General features: G+C 32.7%; 1 protein-coding gene across 6 annotated transcripts; it reads right to left on the bottom strand.

Annotated features, from left to right (window-relative positions):
- Window positions 1–1245: 1245 nt before the first annotated feature.
- LOC108457299 (protein-lysine N-methyltransferase EFM1) lies at window positions 1246–8855 on the bottom strand. 6 transcript variants are annotated; one of them, XM_053030897.1, is made up of 18 exons: window positions 8620–8855; window positions 7983–8010; window positions 6839–6943; window positions 6655–6748; window positions 6378–6552; window positions 6189–6294; window positions 6010–6092; window positions 5848–5874; window positions 5533–5702; window positions 5278–5391; window positions 5090–5170; window positions 4887–4951; window positions 3835–3891; window positions 3585–3656; window positions 3124–3375; window positions 2776–2891; window positions 2570–2665; window positions 1246–2332 (listed from the first exon to the last, which is right to left on the bottom strand). In XM_053030897.1, exons 3-18 carry the CDS (start codon window positions 6887–6889, stop codon window positions 2182–2184), a joined length of 1710 nt encoding a protein of 569 aa, XP_052886857.1. In that variant the 5' UTR covers window positions 6890–6943; window positions 7983–8010; window positions 8620–8855; the 3' UTR covers window positions 1246–2181. The 6 variants fall into 6 exon arrangements, with proteins under 6 accessions (XP_052886857.1, XP_017611781.1, XP_017611789.1 ...); XM_017756292.2 differs by lacking the exon at window positions 7983–8010 and having other exon boundaries at window positions 6839–6975; XM_017756300.2 differs by lacking the exon at window positions 7983–8010 and having other exon boundaries at window positions 6839–6938.
- Window positions 8856–17775: the final 8920 nt, after the last annotated feature.

The following is a 17775-nucleotide window of genomic DNA, read 5'->3' as shown; positions in this document are numbered from 1 at the left end:
CTTGTTTTTGTACTAATCAAATTTATGTAAAATTGATAAAAACATTAACTCCATGATTAATTGTCCTTAATTGCTCACTTTCTAATTTTTCAGGGATTGAATTGCTCCATTTTTTAAAAAGGGACCAATTTGCAAAATATTGAAATTGAGAGGGACTGGAGAGGTCTTTTTAGCCAAATCTTTTAAAAAATATTTTTATTTTGCTTAAGATAAGAAAAATAATGTTTTTTATTATTTTATATTTACATACTTTTAAATGGTATGGACCAAATTGACAAAAAAAAACTATAAATGTTGAGGGCTAAAATAGTTTAAAAATTTTAAAAACCGGTTAAACTTCGAATTAGTACAAACTGGTTGAACTAGGCTAAAAAATTTAGTTGAACTGATTTTTATATATTCTAATATTTTTATTTTTAATAATTTATTTGCTTTGAATTTGAATCAATCAGACCAGTCATTTTGGGAACCAATTGGTAAGACCAATTTGAAAAATTTTCAACCAATTTTTAGCTTGATTCAACTAGTCGGTCTCGGCTTGAGGGTCAATTGATTTTACCTCTCTAGACTGATACCCCAACCAATTCTTGATCTAATGGCGGTCCAATCTAATTTGGATAACATTAAATTTTGAAATTTTTGTTCATATTTTTAAAATCATTTTGTTTTTGAATTTGAAAAAGTTGTTATTTTTCATAATTTTTTATTTATGTAAAAGATATGTTTTTAATTTCTATGTTTTTATTTAAATTATGAAAAAATTAAATTTTTTACTTTTGAAGAGTAAAGACCAAATTGACAAAAATCGTAAATGTTAAAGGTTAAAAAGTTATTTTACAGTTGACATTGTTAAGTTTAAGGGCAAAAATTTAATGGAGGGATGAAGATTTTAAAGAAAAAAATAAAGAATTAATGTCTCAAAATTAAAGTATAGGGATTAAATTTTAAAATTTGAAAAATATAAGAACCTTTGACATATTTAAACCAATGTTATTTCACATTTATTATGTGAATTTTTATTTATGTATATACGTTTAAATAGGAGGGATGATATTGATTTACAGTTAATTATTTTTATTTTTAATATTTTATAAATTTTAATATATATTTTTAGAATCAACAACAAATCAATAGAATATATAAATATTGAATGTTAAATTTATTAAATTTTTAAAAAATATTAAATTAAAACATTAAGACTGAAATTATTATTATTATACCAAGTTAGATCAACATCCGGTGGAATTACTAAAATGTAAATTTAACTTAAACAAAATGTTGACCATAGTAAAAACGGCATTAAATAATTGTATCTCGGAAAATCCAGCAAGTCCCTCCATACCAAGGACAAGATGTTTTGCTTATGTGAAAAAGCCGACAGAAGATAGGAACAAAAAGGCCCACCGTGGGGCTCAAACCCACGACCACAAGGTTAAGAGCCTTGCGCTCTATGCGCTCTACCGACTGAGCTAGACGGCTTGTTGCTCTTAATTTCTAAGATGATTATATATAGACATTAATAAGCCCTTGTGATCCACCATATATAAAACCCGGCGACAGTGGTAGACGGCCGAAGTCCAGCGATACCATAATCTTGGCATGTACAATAAATACGCTAACACGGTAAGCAAAAGATTCTTAACAAAGCGGCTGCTTTATTGTCATTCACGCTGGTGAACATATTCCCCAAGTTTGACAGCCCACAATTGAATGCTACCCCACCCGTCCAAAGAGGAGAGTAGCCCTGGAAGAATTGTCTTATCCTTCCTACTGCAGCGCACCTCTCCTTCATTATCTTCAAGCCTTTGGTTATGTTCACTACATTACAACATGCTTCATGTATGAGCTTGATCTTGTTCTTCTTGGCATAGCCAGTGCCAGGGCCAAGATTGTTGGCCACAGCCACCCAATTACCCGACACCAGTCTTCTGAAACGTTGCCATTGCTGCCCTTGGATGGATACGTAGGAATATGGCTGGTCTTGAAGAACCAATCATGACCAAAGTGAATAATACAGAAGACACCGTGCCAAGTAAGAATTTTGTAAAACACATCCTTGAATGTTGAATTTTTTAAAAACGTAACCTATAAATCTTGAACATAGATAACACCCAAGTTGTAATGACTAGTGACTAAATTAGTAAAACCGCTCATTTGGAATAAGAGGAAGTCGATTTATACTCAATTTCCTTCACTTAGAGATAATTGCAGGGCATGTTCTGCTTCCTTAAGGAATAAACGAGTCAGTTCCTTCTGCCCTCTTCGATACACTATGCTACACCACCTATTTCTACTCATCAACTTCTGCTGGACCAAGTTGTTCGCCTCCTTGCTACAAAATAAAGCAAATAAGATTGTTCAATATTAACGGAAAGATAGTTATTGTTCGATGCTATAAATTTTGCAAATGTAACAGAAAAGGCTGGATGTTCAGGGTGCAATATAATAGGAGGGGGAAAGGGAATTTTGTAAATATTCAGAATGACTTGAATAGCCAGAACCAGCAAAAGTATAGATTGCAGTGACTGTCTTTTCATTGAAAGGAGGAAAGTTTAAACTTCTAGTATACCTTGTCTGCTGTTCTGCATTTCCAATAACGCAGGCATTCTCAAGTAGCTCAGAATCAGAGTCCTCTGTTCCAGAACTCTCTTCAAGGTCCATCATCCTTGCCATACAGAATTAGAGTAAATCATTAAGACAGTTTTCTTTGCTAACACCTGAATAATACAGAAGTGTTGAGTTTCAAACTCTAAGAAGATTCTATGATTCACTTACTTTTTCTGAAGAAGGTCAACAAGCAACTGCAGAGCTCCAGAATCCCCACAGGCCTCCCATACAGCTGTTCTTATTTCTGTCTCGGAAGGCTGTCTTTCTCCTTCAGTCCCAACAAGCTTGGAGAAGAAAAATAGTTTCAGTTAGGACAAAAAACAGTTTTAATTCATTTTTTCATTTCTCAAGATGAGAGTGACTGACAGAGACTCAACTAGCCCCTTGAAGAATGTTAACATGTATTTTAGAGTAATATAATAGTAACTGCAATCAGTGTTTTTTTTTTACTCCTCGCTGGACAATAACTGCAGTTCATTCAAGAAAAAACATGATAAAACAAAAGAGAAACCACACCTCTTCTAGCATTGCGGAAACCTTAGAAACCTCCTCATCTTTCATGGCTATGGTCCTCAAGGCAGTCATAAAATCTTCTGGAAAAACTAGCTTACTCAAGTAAGAAGGTGTTTTGCGGTGACCACTCCAACTAAAATTGCAAATTCTATCATTGGCTTCAGAGGTATTGTTTGCTTTACAATTAGAGGATCCTGTTGCGAAAAACCCATGATCTAGCAAGTTTTTAGGTAGAAGGCACCGCATTGCAGCTTTCTGTGAACCAAAGCCAAATTAATCAGTAATACAAAACCGTTTTCAGAAGAATGGTAGAAAGGACCATAAGAATAACGAATGTAATGGTTCTACCAAAGAATATGAAGAAGAATACGTCTCCATTGAAATATTAAAATAGCACTAAGTGGTATATTAACATATTGTCATTCATATTTTCAAAAGAAAAAAAGTCATTCATGATCATTGACCTGGGCTACAAGTAGTTGTCCTTTGAAGTCAGAAAAGGAAATGTTCTGGATTGCCTCTCCGGGATAATGAATCTGTACAGTTGATAAATGTTGGCGAATAAGCTCAGAACAGCATGATGAAAGAAGTGAGATATAGTTGAAAGCCCCAATTCATGAATTTCTTCCGACTAAGATGTACCTAAATAATAATATGATTCCTTTTGAAGAAAATATAGGAATTTGACAAACTGCAAATTTGGCATAAACATACCATGAGATAGTCATCTGGATTATTATCAACAACAAAACCATACAGGTAGAGAAGTTCCTGCATCAAATATGAGATGATCAAAACGGCCTCACATGTATCAATAAGTAAGTACAGTCCAGATAAGATACCGCCAAAAATTGATTATGAAAGAAATTTAATGTCATTCAGGCAGAGAATGTTGTAAAACATGCCAGAGAGTGAAGATGAAACTACTTCCTGATATACATGTTTTACATATCATGCTCACAGTTGAAAGCATGTTGCATGTCAGACCACAGGGGATCATCAAAATAGAAAGATGAACCAAAACAATCACAAAGAAAATAATCATGTAAATTTACCACAATAGTAACATTTAAAGTAATTTACAGAAAATCAGGGAGCAGATTTAACAATTTTCTTTTTCTTTTTTCTTTCTTGTAAAGTACATAATTCAATTCATAGAAATGATAAATACAAGAATAATCCATGGTTGTAAAAACCAGATGGCTGTTCAATCATATAAGTTGACCGAAAAACCACATAAAAACCAGTAAAATTGGATATTTTATTTTATTTTACTTCTTTTATATTCTTTCAACAAAAAAATTAGGCTTTTTCACCATGTTTATGTTCACTTTCATCCTTGGTTTCTCGTAAATAATTTTTTTTCCTAATTTTTGATGAATTTTTAAAACTAATCTCTTTTTGAATTTTTTATGATTGTTCTTAATTATTATTAGTTTATACTTTTCAAGCTTTCTAGATGGTGAATCACCTGGTTGAACCAGGAACCAGAGATCAAATCAGGTCGACCTCTAGTTCAGTTTTTTCAACCAAGGAGCAATCTCCGGAAGTTGAGATACTTCTAGATATACAGAAACGCTACCAGCCATATTAGCTTGCCATAAATATGGAGTATGCTCGCAAACAACAGCAACCATCTTGAAGTTAAACAGGGAATATCAAAGGGCACAGGAGGCTATCAATATTGACATATAAGTCTTTTAAAAGTATAGAAGAAACACTCATGTTTAGGAAGAAAATTATCTATTCAGGACAAAGCAAAGTACCTCATTTCCTTTGTTACCATAACTGATGGAAACTTCTTTGTCAACTGGCAATGGAGACTGTAAAGCTTTCCATTTTGAGTGAAAAAATAGTGCCACTCGTGGTTAGACTTCCCAATATTTAACATAAAAAAAAAACTTCAAGTATAACAGATTTGATCAGAATATGTTACAAAAAGCAAACGTGGGAGGCAAGAGGAGACTACCAGAAATAAGGAACATGGATAAAGGAATTTGAGTTATTGACCCTGTTCCATCAACTTCCCATGTTGCAACTGCCTTCAAGTCTAAATGTAAAATTAACAAACAAAAAACTTTAATGAGAATCAAGACTGAAAAACCAAGACTGCAGTAACAGACTGAACCAATTATAGACAAGAGAGGACTAGCGTACCATGGTTGCAAAAGTCAATGCCAGGGAGAAGACCCTCTACCCAGACAGTTTCTTCTTGTTTTGATGTCGAAGTTACTCCATTGACTTTGCTATCATTCCCATGAGCCTCAAATCCTGACATAAATACATTGTAAATAAAAAACTTTAACCTCAGTTCATAGTTAATGCAGTAAATTTTCAACAGTAAAAGCAAATAAGAGGAAAGAGACATATACAGGAAATAAGTGGTAAATGAGAACTAAAGCATAACCTCACTTTTTCCATTGATTTCATTAATCGGCTCTTCACTACAACTATGACTGGTGGAACCCTCGGAAATTTTGTCAACTGGACAGGTTGTGCCCACATCTTCTTGAATTTGGGGGAATACATAAGAATGCGGAAGAGGAAGGTTCAAAGCACGAGACCAAAATATAGAATTTGCCCTAGCATTATAGAAATCATGCAATATTAGCCATCAAAGTTTTAGGTTCAGGGAATGTCATCATATCATTGTCAAACTTTTCCATTTTCCCCACCCCGCCCCAATTAAAGAGAGTTAGAAAGAGTTCATTTTGAGGGGATTCCTACCAAAGGAAATCTTCAAACCACACCTCACTGCAAAAGAAGCATTAACAACAGTTCACGTTTGGGCAATAAGAAAATAACTAAATTATTCTTGACAAGACCAGAAACTCAACAATTTAAATGCAACAATGGATTGCCATCTTGTTTAATGTAATTAATACAGACCTTTCTGAATCTCCATCAAGAACCAGAAGTTTCTTCACCAATTCCTTCACTTTATCTTCGTACACAGACATCAAATCCTTTTTCTATAAAACAATTATACTAACTTTCATCATCATGGTTAGTCAAATTTCATCAATTTGATTTTCAAGAGAAACAGAAAACTAAATACTAATATTTACCCGCAATTCAGTTGCTCTATACAAGGTTGTTCCCCGCAACTCCAAAAGCTCATCATCAGTAAACCAAACCGGATTACCAAAAGTAGTTGGAAGCATATCAAGGTACCTGACCCAACCTTTCAATCCACATAAATAATAAAGGGAAAAAAAAGAACACTAAGATGCCAATCACATAAGTTAAGTACGTACGGTTTCCATGAAGAATTCTTTCGGAGACGTTCCACAATAAGAAATAAAATCATTAAGAACCTATCATCAACTTCTCCTTCTTCAAACATTGCTCTACACTCTGCTCCAATTAAAGGATCTTGCAGTACCCTCATTGGAGTTATTGCTAAATCCAGTGGAACAACAAGAAGAACCCCTGCCCAGTTTCTTTTCCTCATAAAATTAACGAAAACCTTACAAAGAATCAAACAGAATTCTATTTTTTAACTTCTTTGTTACAGGGCTTTTTGCTACTGACCATCTTCGGGTGAACCATTGGTGGAATAAATACCAAAGCCTTTGGTGGAGTCGCAATATTTGATTTTGCAGCCGCGGAATTGAGCTCCGTTTACCTGAATTAAAATCACTGTTAGTTGAACCAGAGGAACAGAAATGTAGAGTTGACGGCTTGAAGTTGAGTTCAGGGTGTTGGAGAACTAAACCTGAAGCCATTGAAGGAAGTGCTCGAGTTTTGCTTCCTCTGTACACGCCATTATCGTCGGTGATGGTTACTTGGCTCAAGTTGGCCGGTGACCAAAGGCACTACACTGAGGTTTAATAAGGGCTTTAGGAATTAGGTCTGAAAAAAAAAATTTGAGAAACTTAAAACTGATCCCAGTTAGGGATGGCAGCGGGTTGGATATCTGCAATTTATGGATTATCCGAATCCACAGATTATCCGAATTTTACTATCCAGTTCCAAATCAGAATTAAATACATTATCCGCCGAATATCCGAATCCGCAAAAAATCCGAATTTAACATTTTCAACCTTATGTTAGATATCCGAATCCAACATAACCAAAATCCAAATCCACTAAAATTAAAATTTTAAAAATAATATAAAATCAAATAAAAAATTAATTTTAAATAAATTTTATTCATAACTAAAATAAATAAATGTAAAATAAATGAACAAAAAAGCTAAATAATAATTCAAACAAACTAAACATAAAATTTCACAAAATTTAAATATTACTAACAATTTAAACATAAAATTCCAAGCAAATTAAAATTTCAATAACAATTCCAGACAACTTGATTTACTAGTAGTTCTGCTTCACTTCTTTGACTATATAATGATGGAATAGACCTCGATGGAGCATTGTCACTTTATTTTTAACAAGATTGAAATATATTCTCATTTCAAGGCAGTCCCTTGTAAGCTTTCAAAACTGCAAACTAACCACCAGCATTCAAATGAGCTTTTATAACCTAGTTGCTCTATGAAATTAGAAAATTCCCCAAGTAAATGGAAGAAAAACCAAAACCTTCATCAACCACTTACCGATCTTGCATTAAACATGAATCGCCTATTTCCATTTATAAGAATGCTGAATGTGTTTTGTTCATGCATGCATTGTACTTAAATTGCTTCTACAAGTATAAATGGCATTAACTGGAATGATATCAGATGTCAATGGCTCTAAAATCCGCCTTACAATCATCATCATAGAGCGGAATTTATCACTTGAGCTAAAACGATAAAGCTAAATTAACTACGTCTAACAATTTCTATCTCTAGTTCACAATCAATATCAGTTGGAATATCAATATAAATGTTTAACTCCGGCCAGTATAATTTTACCTTTGAGCTAGTTCAACATGAGCTATCCCTGGAGAACCAAAACAATCAACATTTAAAGACAAGATCAAACAAACAGAAACCTTCTCACTATCCCCCATAAACTCATTGTTTTCGCTACAAGCCATTTTTCAATATACCAATAAAATTTTAAAATTAACAATTCAGTTCATAAACATTAACAATAAGCATCAAAATCAAAACATTATAAACATTTTTCATGGTTCGAACATCTATGTTCTTCTAGCTAAGTAAATTTGGAGAGACAAAGAAAAAGGAAATTATTATTATTTTATTACATTCGGACATGACAGACTGTCTCTCTGTTTTGGTCTAAACTTCAAACTCTTTCCATTTCTTGTTTTTCTTTCTTTATTAGAAAATAAATGAAATTATTAGAATGGAAGTGAGTGAAGTTTGGAAGTTGTAAGAGATTCCATGTTTCCTCATTAGCTCATTGTTTGTTTTTTTCAAATTCAATGCTCTTAAATCTTTGACCACTAGCCTAAATAGTGATAAACTTAACCAAGTAACCAGTCAAAGGAGATTAAGGGCTGACATAGTAACATCTAAAACTAAAAATCAACCAGAAATAGAATCCTAAAACATCAAGAATGGGTTTACAAGTAACGAAACCAACCAATCAAATGAGAATTTTAAGGGCCGGTGGTCGACGGTGCCTTGTTGGTGCTTGCCGGTGACTGCCTGACTGGTGAGAGGCTTAGAGCTTGAGACGACACTTTTGGGAATTTTTTAGGTTTTGGTTGGAGTTGGGCTTAGCCGATTGTATTTTCAATATCTCAACTTTCTAACTCAAAACTTGGCTGCGGGCCTGCTTCAAAGTAACACCTATGCTTTGCATTTGACCTATATTAAAAAAAAATCCAACTAAACTATTTTCAAAATTATTTTATTAATATTAGATATTATCGGGTGGAAGAAAAAAATGATATTAAAATTATACTTATATAAAAATCAATAATTAAGTTATAGGTAAAATGGTAAATTGTTTATATTTAAACAGTTTTTAAGGTCGATCCCCCTCAATAGTATACCTATCACACCTTTCACCATTTTATTTTTAGTCACTAGCCAAAGAAAATGACACTCTCTAGGGATGTCGGCTCTTCCAAATGGTTCTTTATTTTGCATTTGGTGGGTTCAATTTGATCTTGAAGCACTTTTCACCAAAAACAACCCATTACCATTCCACCGCTAAATAAATGAGTTTGATTGAGCCTGCCGATTAGGATGCGTAATGTCCCTGCAATGAAAAGGACCATTGATCGATCTAAAAGATGTTAGAATTCATTCCAATCCCATCTTCCATCTCTATGTGTACCATATCATATATTCGACCATCTATGTCCACTCCACTTAGGTCTTGACAATGATCTTTCAGGGGATCAAAGTCGACATCCAATTATCGGACCAAAATTTGATCTTTTCCCCTTTCTCATGGTCTATCAAATGTTATTCTTTTAGTATCTTTAAGATTGATTTCCAAATGATTACTTTAACATTACTTAAAAGATGTTAAATATTTAGCATTATTGTTAAAGAATTTTGTGAAATTTAAAATGTTCATTTTAGATATGAAATGGTAAAATAAAAATAAACTAATTTAAATGATATTTAGATTTGTTAATATTACACTATATAAAATATCAATTTTGAATACTTTAAACAATTATGATAAATTGTTTATGCTAATAGGGCTTCGGCATTGTTGGTTAACCCGAGGCCTTGGGTCATTATGTATCCAAGTTTGAGTGCCACCATTTTTAATTGTGATGTGTGGGTCTTCAATCCCAATATATGCGTATATGGTTGCGTTCTCTTATTTGTTTGTTGTGTTTTTATATTGGTTATATTCTATGCTTCAACATATATTTGTATTTGTAATAGTAAAATTCAAAAAATTATTTTTAAAATTTTATTTCAATATATAAATTATATTGAGATATTAAAATAACATACAATAATGCAAAATATCCTTCTTCTTTTTTCGTGTCCTTATTATTACTATTGACAAAATATTATATTAGAATTATTTTGTATTAATAAATATTCAATTTAAATTTAGTAAAATATATAAAAAACTATAATAACTGAAATATAAAATTTTAAGACTTTTAAACAATTACAATAATTTTTTTGTAAAATTTATTCAATATATAAGTCATATTTGAAATTTATAATTAATATAAATGAGAGATAAATTTATAATTTGAACCAAGCTTTTGAAAAGTCAAAAGGTAGAATTTGTATTTGACCTAAAAAGTTAATTTTTTTAATTTCAAAATTTACTTATAGATAAAAAAAGTTTTAACTTGAAAATCTAGTGTAATAGTATCGCAATATCTTTTTATGTAATTGTTTAGGTTTGATTCTCTCCATATGCACGTTGTGATATGTTTATATATAGAGGTGTGCAAATAATTGGTGTAATAAAAATTTACGATTTATTCAATTAGCTTAATTAGTTTTCGTGACTATCAATTTGATTTTCGATTTTATAAATTCAAATAGAATAAATTAAATAAATTTTTAAATAATATATATTCAATGCCTAACTCAATTTCCAAATATTGAATACCAATATAAAACCTAACTCAATTAAACTAAAACATTAAAACAACCCAAAACTTAAAATAAAATAACACAACTCAAAATATTAAATTTAACCCAAATCAATTACCCAAATAATTAAACTCAATTACCCCATTAATTAATCAAAATTTAATCTAATTATAAAATAAAAACATTGGCAAAATATTGTACAACTTAAACGACAAAAGCACTATATAAAATAAATTAAAAATAAAAATATTGCATATTATTGAAATTCAAAAGCTTGGAATGATATTTAAAGATAAAAAAAAAATGCAATAATTTATCTAGCTCACCCGCTTTTCAGTGTAAACACTTTTAATGGAGCATTGAAGTTCATCTGTATATAACAGCATCATACTCCTCAAAAGGAATAACATAATGGTTTCTATCACGCACGTCCCACATATACTCCATAATAGCAATTTCGTTGTAACAACTTGCTATGTCATCACTATCAAATAAGAGGACTTTCGTTATAAATACCTTTCATATTGAAGTAAAAATGATCTTCTCCCCAGTTATCAACCTTGAGCTTTTACTCTTTGCATTTAGTTTTCCTATCCTTCACACAACTTTTCTCCTCTTTTATGGACCTTCATTGCACCACCATCTTTTTCTTTTTATCTCCTCTCTTGTTGAAACTTATATCAACAAATATATATTAGGTTAGAAATAATTATAAAAATTATTATTTTTTCTTTTATTTTCGAAAGAATTGAAAAAACCCTTTCATAATTTATGAAACAATCTTACTTTAAAATTAGAGGGAAAAAAAACCAAGGCATTGTTCTTAGGACTTAAAATCCTCCGTTATAGATTGAATGAGAAAATGAGCAGTGGTTGGTATCAGCGTGTGAAAAAGAGAGAAGAGAGGGTGAGTGAGAGAGCAGGACATGCAGCCAACCTGCAATCTGGCTTTGTCAGAGGTTTATCATTGACGCCCAAGCCCCACTTGTCTTGGGAAGCTTATTCAAGTAACATGTCCAAAACTTTGAATATTAATGACTCCACCTGCGGCTTTGCTTTTGCATGCACGGCATGCAGTTCCTCGAAACCCACATATATTCACACCATCACTTAGTATATAACTCAATTCCTACCATATCTAAACCATACTTGTTATAGAGAAACGTAATCTCATCACTGATGGTGATGAGATGATTGTCCATCTTATGTTCTTACTGTCCCATCTACAAACCATAAAAGAGAGAGGGAAATTCAAATGCAAATAGAGAAGCAAAAACAAGGGCAATGGACAATTCCAAAGAAGTCCCTATTGGAATGAGTACCGGTTGTTCCCTTCTCACCGCAAAAGGATGAAACACAGCATGCTGTAGCGGTAAGAGGTGATGGTGAAGTAGCCAGCCCAGAACCTATCAATAAATGGAAACTTTGCGTTAAATAAGCTGACCCAACAATCAAAGTTTTCCAAAACTGGTAACCTCTCAAACCAGAACCACCATCACCACCACCGTCTCTTTCCTGCAGTACAACCCAAACCATCACATTATGCTTTGTCACTGTCTCTTGGGGTAGTTGGACCTACTATACGGAAAACTTACCCTTGATTTTACCCTTCTTTAATTAATTTCCTATTTACCCTCGGCCCCCCTTCAGCTCTTTTCTTATTTGTTCCTCTTTGTAGTAAGATGTTTTTTTTGGTTATACGGTTTCAGATGATGAAGAAAAAGTTATGTACATGGCCATAACAATTTTGTTAGAAGTACATCAGTGACTAGTCTTTGATACTAGGCTTTGAGATGTTCACTAAATTTAAATATTTTTTAATTAAGATATTCTATGTTGTTAATGTAAATTATATATGCAAATTTCTGGTACTAATAAAAAATTATTAATTCATATATAAAAGTATAAGAAAACAAAATACATAGATAATAATATTACTTAAAGTTGTAAGTGACATTTTTAAAGAAATAAAATATTCTTTTACAATATATTTAAACTATATTAACTAATTTTCACACTAAAGCAACTCTAAAAAACAAAGCTTATTAACTAAAAAAATTACTGTGGGCGAAAAAGGAAAAAATCTTTATAGGTTTGAGATTTTAAGAAGGTACAGGCCAAGAATCGTGGCTTACCTTAAAAAAGGTGTAGTTATATTCTTTTTACTTTTTTAAGTTGAAGTAATGCAATTATAATTTTTTTTCCATTTTAGACATTAAAAATTAAAAACAATTACGAAGATTTAAGCACTTGTGTTACATAATTTAGTTATTTTGATCATTCTTGTTAAAATTACAAACTACAAGTGACATGGCAGTTAAAAATGATATAATAACAAATTTAGCGTTTAACTTTTATATATTATATCAATTTAGTCATAATTTTAAAAAATAACATTCAAAATTTACAAATGGTCTCAATCTAATCCTAATTCTAAAAATTGAATAAATATATCAAAATACATAATTATTTTTAAAAATAAATTTAAATTTTATATTAATATTAATATTAAATAAATATAATTATATTAATATTAAATAAAATAAAAATCCCGCACCCCACCCCACCACCTCTTCCCCTTTCACCATCCCTATAACACCCTTATACAGAGGAGTAGCCAGGGGGCTGGCAGGGGCCCGGACCCCCCATAAAATGAAAAATTTTCCATTTAGGCATATTTAAAAATTATAAAAATTTAAATTAGTAAAGGTAAAATTGCACTTTGGCCCCACAAAAAATGATAAAATTTTGATTTAATCCTTTAAAATTATAAAGATGTAGATATTAAAATGGTGAAATTGCATTTTTACTATAGTAAAAATATACAATTTAATTTTGGCCCCCTAAAACAATTTTTTAGCTTCGCCTCTATCCTTATACCTGACCCGATTGCCGGGTTCGAACAATAGGATCTCACATTTGTTGCCGGAGCAACTCCCGTCACTTATATCATAATTACAACATCTAACCATTGAACCATGTCATACACACATTCATATAATGGTACACAACTTAATTCAAGTATTAATTGAGCTCACAAAATTTCTTTTATTGACCCGAGCATGAAACGGGACCAAATTGCAAAGTTTCAATATTTTGGAAACATGTATCGATACCTTGAAAGGTATCGATACCAAACTTAATTTTAATGTTTGGAAAAAATTCATTTTAGATCAATAGGTATCGATACTTGACTTAAGGTATCGATACTCCCTTACAAGTATCGATATCAATTTCTAGTATCGATACAATTTTACGATTCTGTTTCTTTTGAAAAGAATTAATCAAAATACAAATGTATCTGTTAAATATGACTCCTATTTTCAGTCAAATTTGAAAAATAATCTTTCAGTTAAACTCTGTTTACTTGTTTCAATCAAACACTGATTAGTTTAGATTATTTTATTATTATTTGATTGATGAATTTAGCCTATAAATAGACTCTTTTACAACCTTAGAAAACACACCCATTAGAGATTAGAACTCATAACACATTTAGAGAATTTTGTGTTTACGTTTTGTAGGTTTTTTGTTTTTGGGTTTTCGGAGTTTAATTTTTATCTCCATCTTTTGTACTCTTCGTTCTTTTGCCATTATAGTAAAATTATCTTTGCCCGTGGTTTTTTATCATCTTTGGAGGGATTTTTCCACGTTAAATTTGTGTGTTCAATTTCTCAATTTATTCTGCTATTTTCTTGTTCGTTGCTTAATCGGGTTAAAATCCTAACAAGTGGTATCAGAGCTAGTTTAATTTTCATAGATCAGCCGGTTCAGAGATGGCAGCAACAAGGTTTGAAATTGAGAAGTTCGATGGTGAGACAAATTTCAATCTGTGGCAAGTTCGGATGATGGCAATTCTAGTTCAATCAGGCTTGAAAAAGGTTGTTACCTAGGAAAAAGCCCGAGAATCTAAATAAAAGAATGGGAAGAGCTTGATGAAAGGCTTTGTCGCAATCCGGTTGTGCCTCATGAATACGGTATTGCGGGAGTATTGATGGAGAAGACCTCATCCACCTTGTGGAAAAGGTTAGAAACTCTTTATGCGACTAAGTCTCTAACTAATCGTTTAGTGTTGAAACAACGTCTATTTACATTTCGCATGAACGAAGGTGAGCTTCTTAGAGATCACATCAGTTAATTTATTACTGTTTTAAATGATTTAAAGAATGTTGAGGTTCATATTGACGATGAAGATCAGGCTATGCTATTATTGTGCTCTTTACCCCTTTCATACATATCTTTCAGGGAGACCCTGATTTATGGCAGAGACAAACTTTCGTTCGAAGATTTGAAGGGTCATTTGTTGAGTAAAGACAAACTCAACAATGAGCTTCATTTGGATAGCAAGACAGATAGGCAAGCTTCCGTTTTGGTAGCATCAAAGAAACGAGATAAAAGGTGTCGCTATTGTAAAAAGTTAGGTCACGTCAAAGCAGATTGTTATAAACTGCGAAATAAAAAAGCTGCTGAGAGTAACGAGAAAGATGTAGCTGGTGCTAATTTGACCGAAGAAAATGGTGATGATTTCTTGTTAGTGTCAACAAGCGGTAACACCAAGTTCACGTCCGAGTGGATCCTAGATTCAGGATGTTCTTTCCACATGTGTCCCAATAGAGAATGGTTCTCTACATACAGTTCGATTGAAGGTGGAGTTGTGCGCATGGGAAACGATTCATCCAGTAAGGTAATTGGTATTGGTACTGTTAAAATCAAGATGCACGATGGGACGATTAGGACACTCTCAGATGTCAGGTATGTACCTGATTTACGAAAGAATCTCATCTCCTTAAGTATTTTAGACTTGAAAGGATACAAAATCAACATCGAGTCGAGCGACATCAAAATATCTCGTGGAGCTCTCGCTTTGTTAAAAGGTAAAAGAACTGGCAGTCTTTATATTCTGGAATGTTATACAGTGACCGGTGAAATCGGACGTACCTCGTCCGTTACGGAGTTGAAGTCAACTTGTTTGGAGCGGAGGCAACTTGGTCATAGGAGGGAAAAAGGTATGACTATTTCGTTGAAGAGAGGTTCTCTTTGGATGCGAGTTTTGAAAAGTTAGAAATCGTGTTCGTGAAAATCGCACCGGGTTAGTTTTGATTTGGCAGTGTATAAGTCGAAGGCTAGAAGCCTTCCAGTTTCTAAGCACAAATTTGACTCAGTTAATTCCCTGCATAGTTCAAGATAGGCTCGTGACGAGCTTTGGCAAAGATGGCGTTGTGGAAACATGAGTCAAGGTGGAGATTTGTTAAATATGACTCCTATTTTCAGTCAAATTTGAAAAAAAATCTTTCAGTTAAACTCTGTTTACTTGTTTCAATCAAACACTAATTAGTTTAGATTATTTTATTATTATTTTATTTATGAATTTAACCTATAAATAGGCTCTTTTACAACCTTAGAAAACACACCAATTATAGATTAGAACTCATAACACATTTAGAGAATTTTGTGTTTACGTTTTGTGGGTTCTTTGTTTTCGGGTTTTCGGGGTTTAATTTTTATCTCCATCTTTTGTACTATTCGTTCTTTTGCCATTATAGTAAAATTATCTTTGTCCATGGTTTTTTATCCTCTTTGGAGGGGTTTTTCCACATTAAATTTGTGTGTTCAATTTCTCAATTTATTCCACTATTTTCTTGTTCGTTGCTTAATCGGGACGAGATCCTAACAGTATCGATACCTGTCACAACTGAATTCCTTTAAACCTAAAAATTAAGAACTTTAAAGGTTAAATTGAAAAAGATCGTAAGTTAATAGCCTTTATTCAAAAATCAGGAAAATATAGTAACCAAAATTGGATAGGGGTAAGAATTGAGTCTGGTTCAGTTGGATTGGAACCAGTTGGTCCCTTAGTAGGGGACACAATGATTATGAATGAATGGTTGTGATATGGAAGAAGGGTTATGATGAGGTGGAAGGCCGTGCATGAGGGGTTATATATATAGTTGGGGAATAACTTCCCGAGAAGGATTCAACTCCATATTGTTTCATTTTCCTCTCTTCTTCTTCTTCTTCATGGGTTGCTTTGAAGAAGAGACGGTTAAGGGAAGCTTCAGATGGAGTAATAATCATGAGGTTCAAGTAGGAAAAATAGACCGTTATGAGGGTAAGCTGGAAGGGCGTGTTAATGACGCATGATGGTGAGAGGATGAGAACCACTTGGGCCCAAGTAAGAGAAAGGAAAATAGTTCATAGGGATGGCGAGAAATTAGGAGGAACGTCGCAGTTGATCAAATTCTAGTAGAATGGCCTGAAAGAAACCGCTCAAGGACCTATTCACTAGTGGATAGGAACGGGCCTAGGATCAAGTCCCTTGTGAAGGCTTAAGAGAAATGATTTAAATGATCAGTTGTTATGTTTATTATTATCATTTATTTATTTAAATAGTGACAAGGTGGGGATTGCATGTGAATAAAGAAACTCACTAAGCTCATTTGAACTTACAAACGGTTGACCTGTGGATGCAGGGTTCACGGGGTAAGGAACTTAAGAAAGGACCAAGCCAGATCATGATGGGTTAAGTAGCTTCAAAGAGAAGCGTCATGCCAATAGGTTAGGGGTCACCATTAAGAACTTCGCCAATGGGGTGATTATGATGTATTTATTTAGATTCTTTGGAGTCTGTAATGTGGATAGTAAAATTTGTTTAAAATTAGGATTTATTGTTAGATTATTTAATAGACAATATAGTATGTTCTGACGTGGTAAAATCTATGTATGAACAGTAAACCGGTTCAGTCATGACGCTCGTACTTGGATCCGACAAATGGGTCGAGTAGGGGTGTTACACCAAATCATTAAGACATCTTATATATCTAGGTATATAGCAAGAATCTTATATATATGCCACAACCTTAGGGTTCAAAAATGACCAAACATCTATCGTTTCAGTGATAGGATAGTGTGAGTTTTGAATGATCCGGCTTGATGCGTTCCGCAAGGTGATGATCTACAAGGGAAAAGGAAAACAAACGAGGTAAACATATACGATTCTTAGTAAGTTCATAGGTATTAAACATAACTTACCTTAGCTTTCAATTAAATATAAAAAGCTACCACAAGTTGCATATTTTTTTTAACATGGCAAACTAAAACATTTACAAAATGAGTATTTTATTATAGTCAAATCATATGATATCACAAGTACATAACATGCCAATTCAAGTAATTTACTTAACCAAACTCAAAACTTATGTAATTAAGGAATGTT

Source organism: Gossypium arboreum, chromosome 7, assembly GCF_025698485.1.
Source record: "Gossypium arboreum isolate Shixiya-1 chromosome 7, ASM2569848v2, whole genome shotgun sequence".
Lineage (NCBI taxonomy): Eukaryota > Viridiplantae > Streptophyta > Magnoliopsida > Malvales > Malvaceae > Gossypium > Gossypium arboreum.
This window is presented reverse-complemented; position numbering and strand designations above follow the sequence as displayed.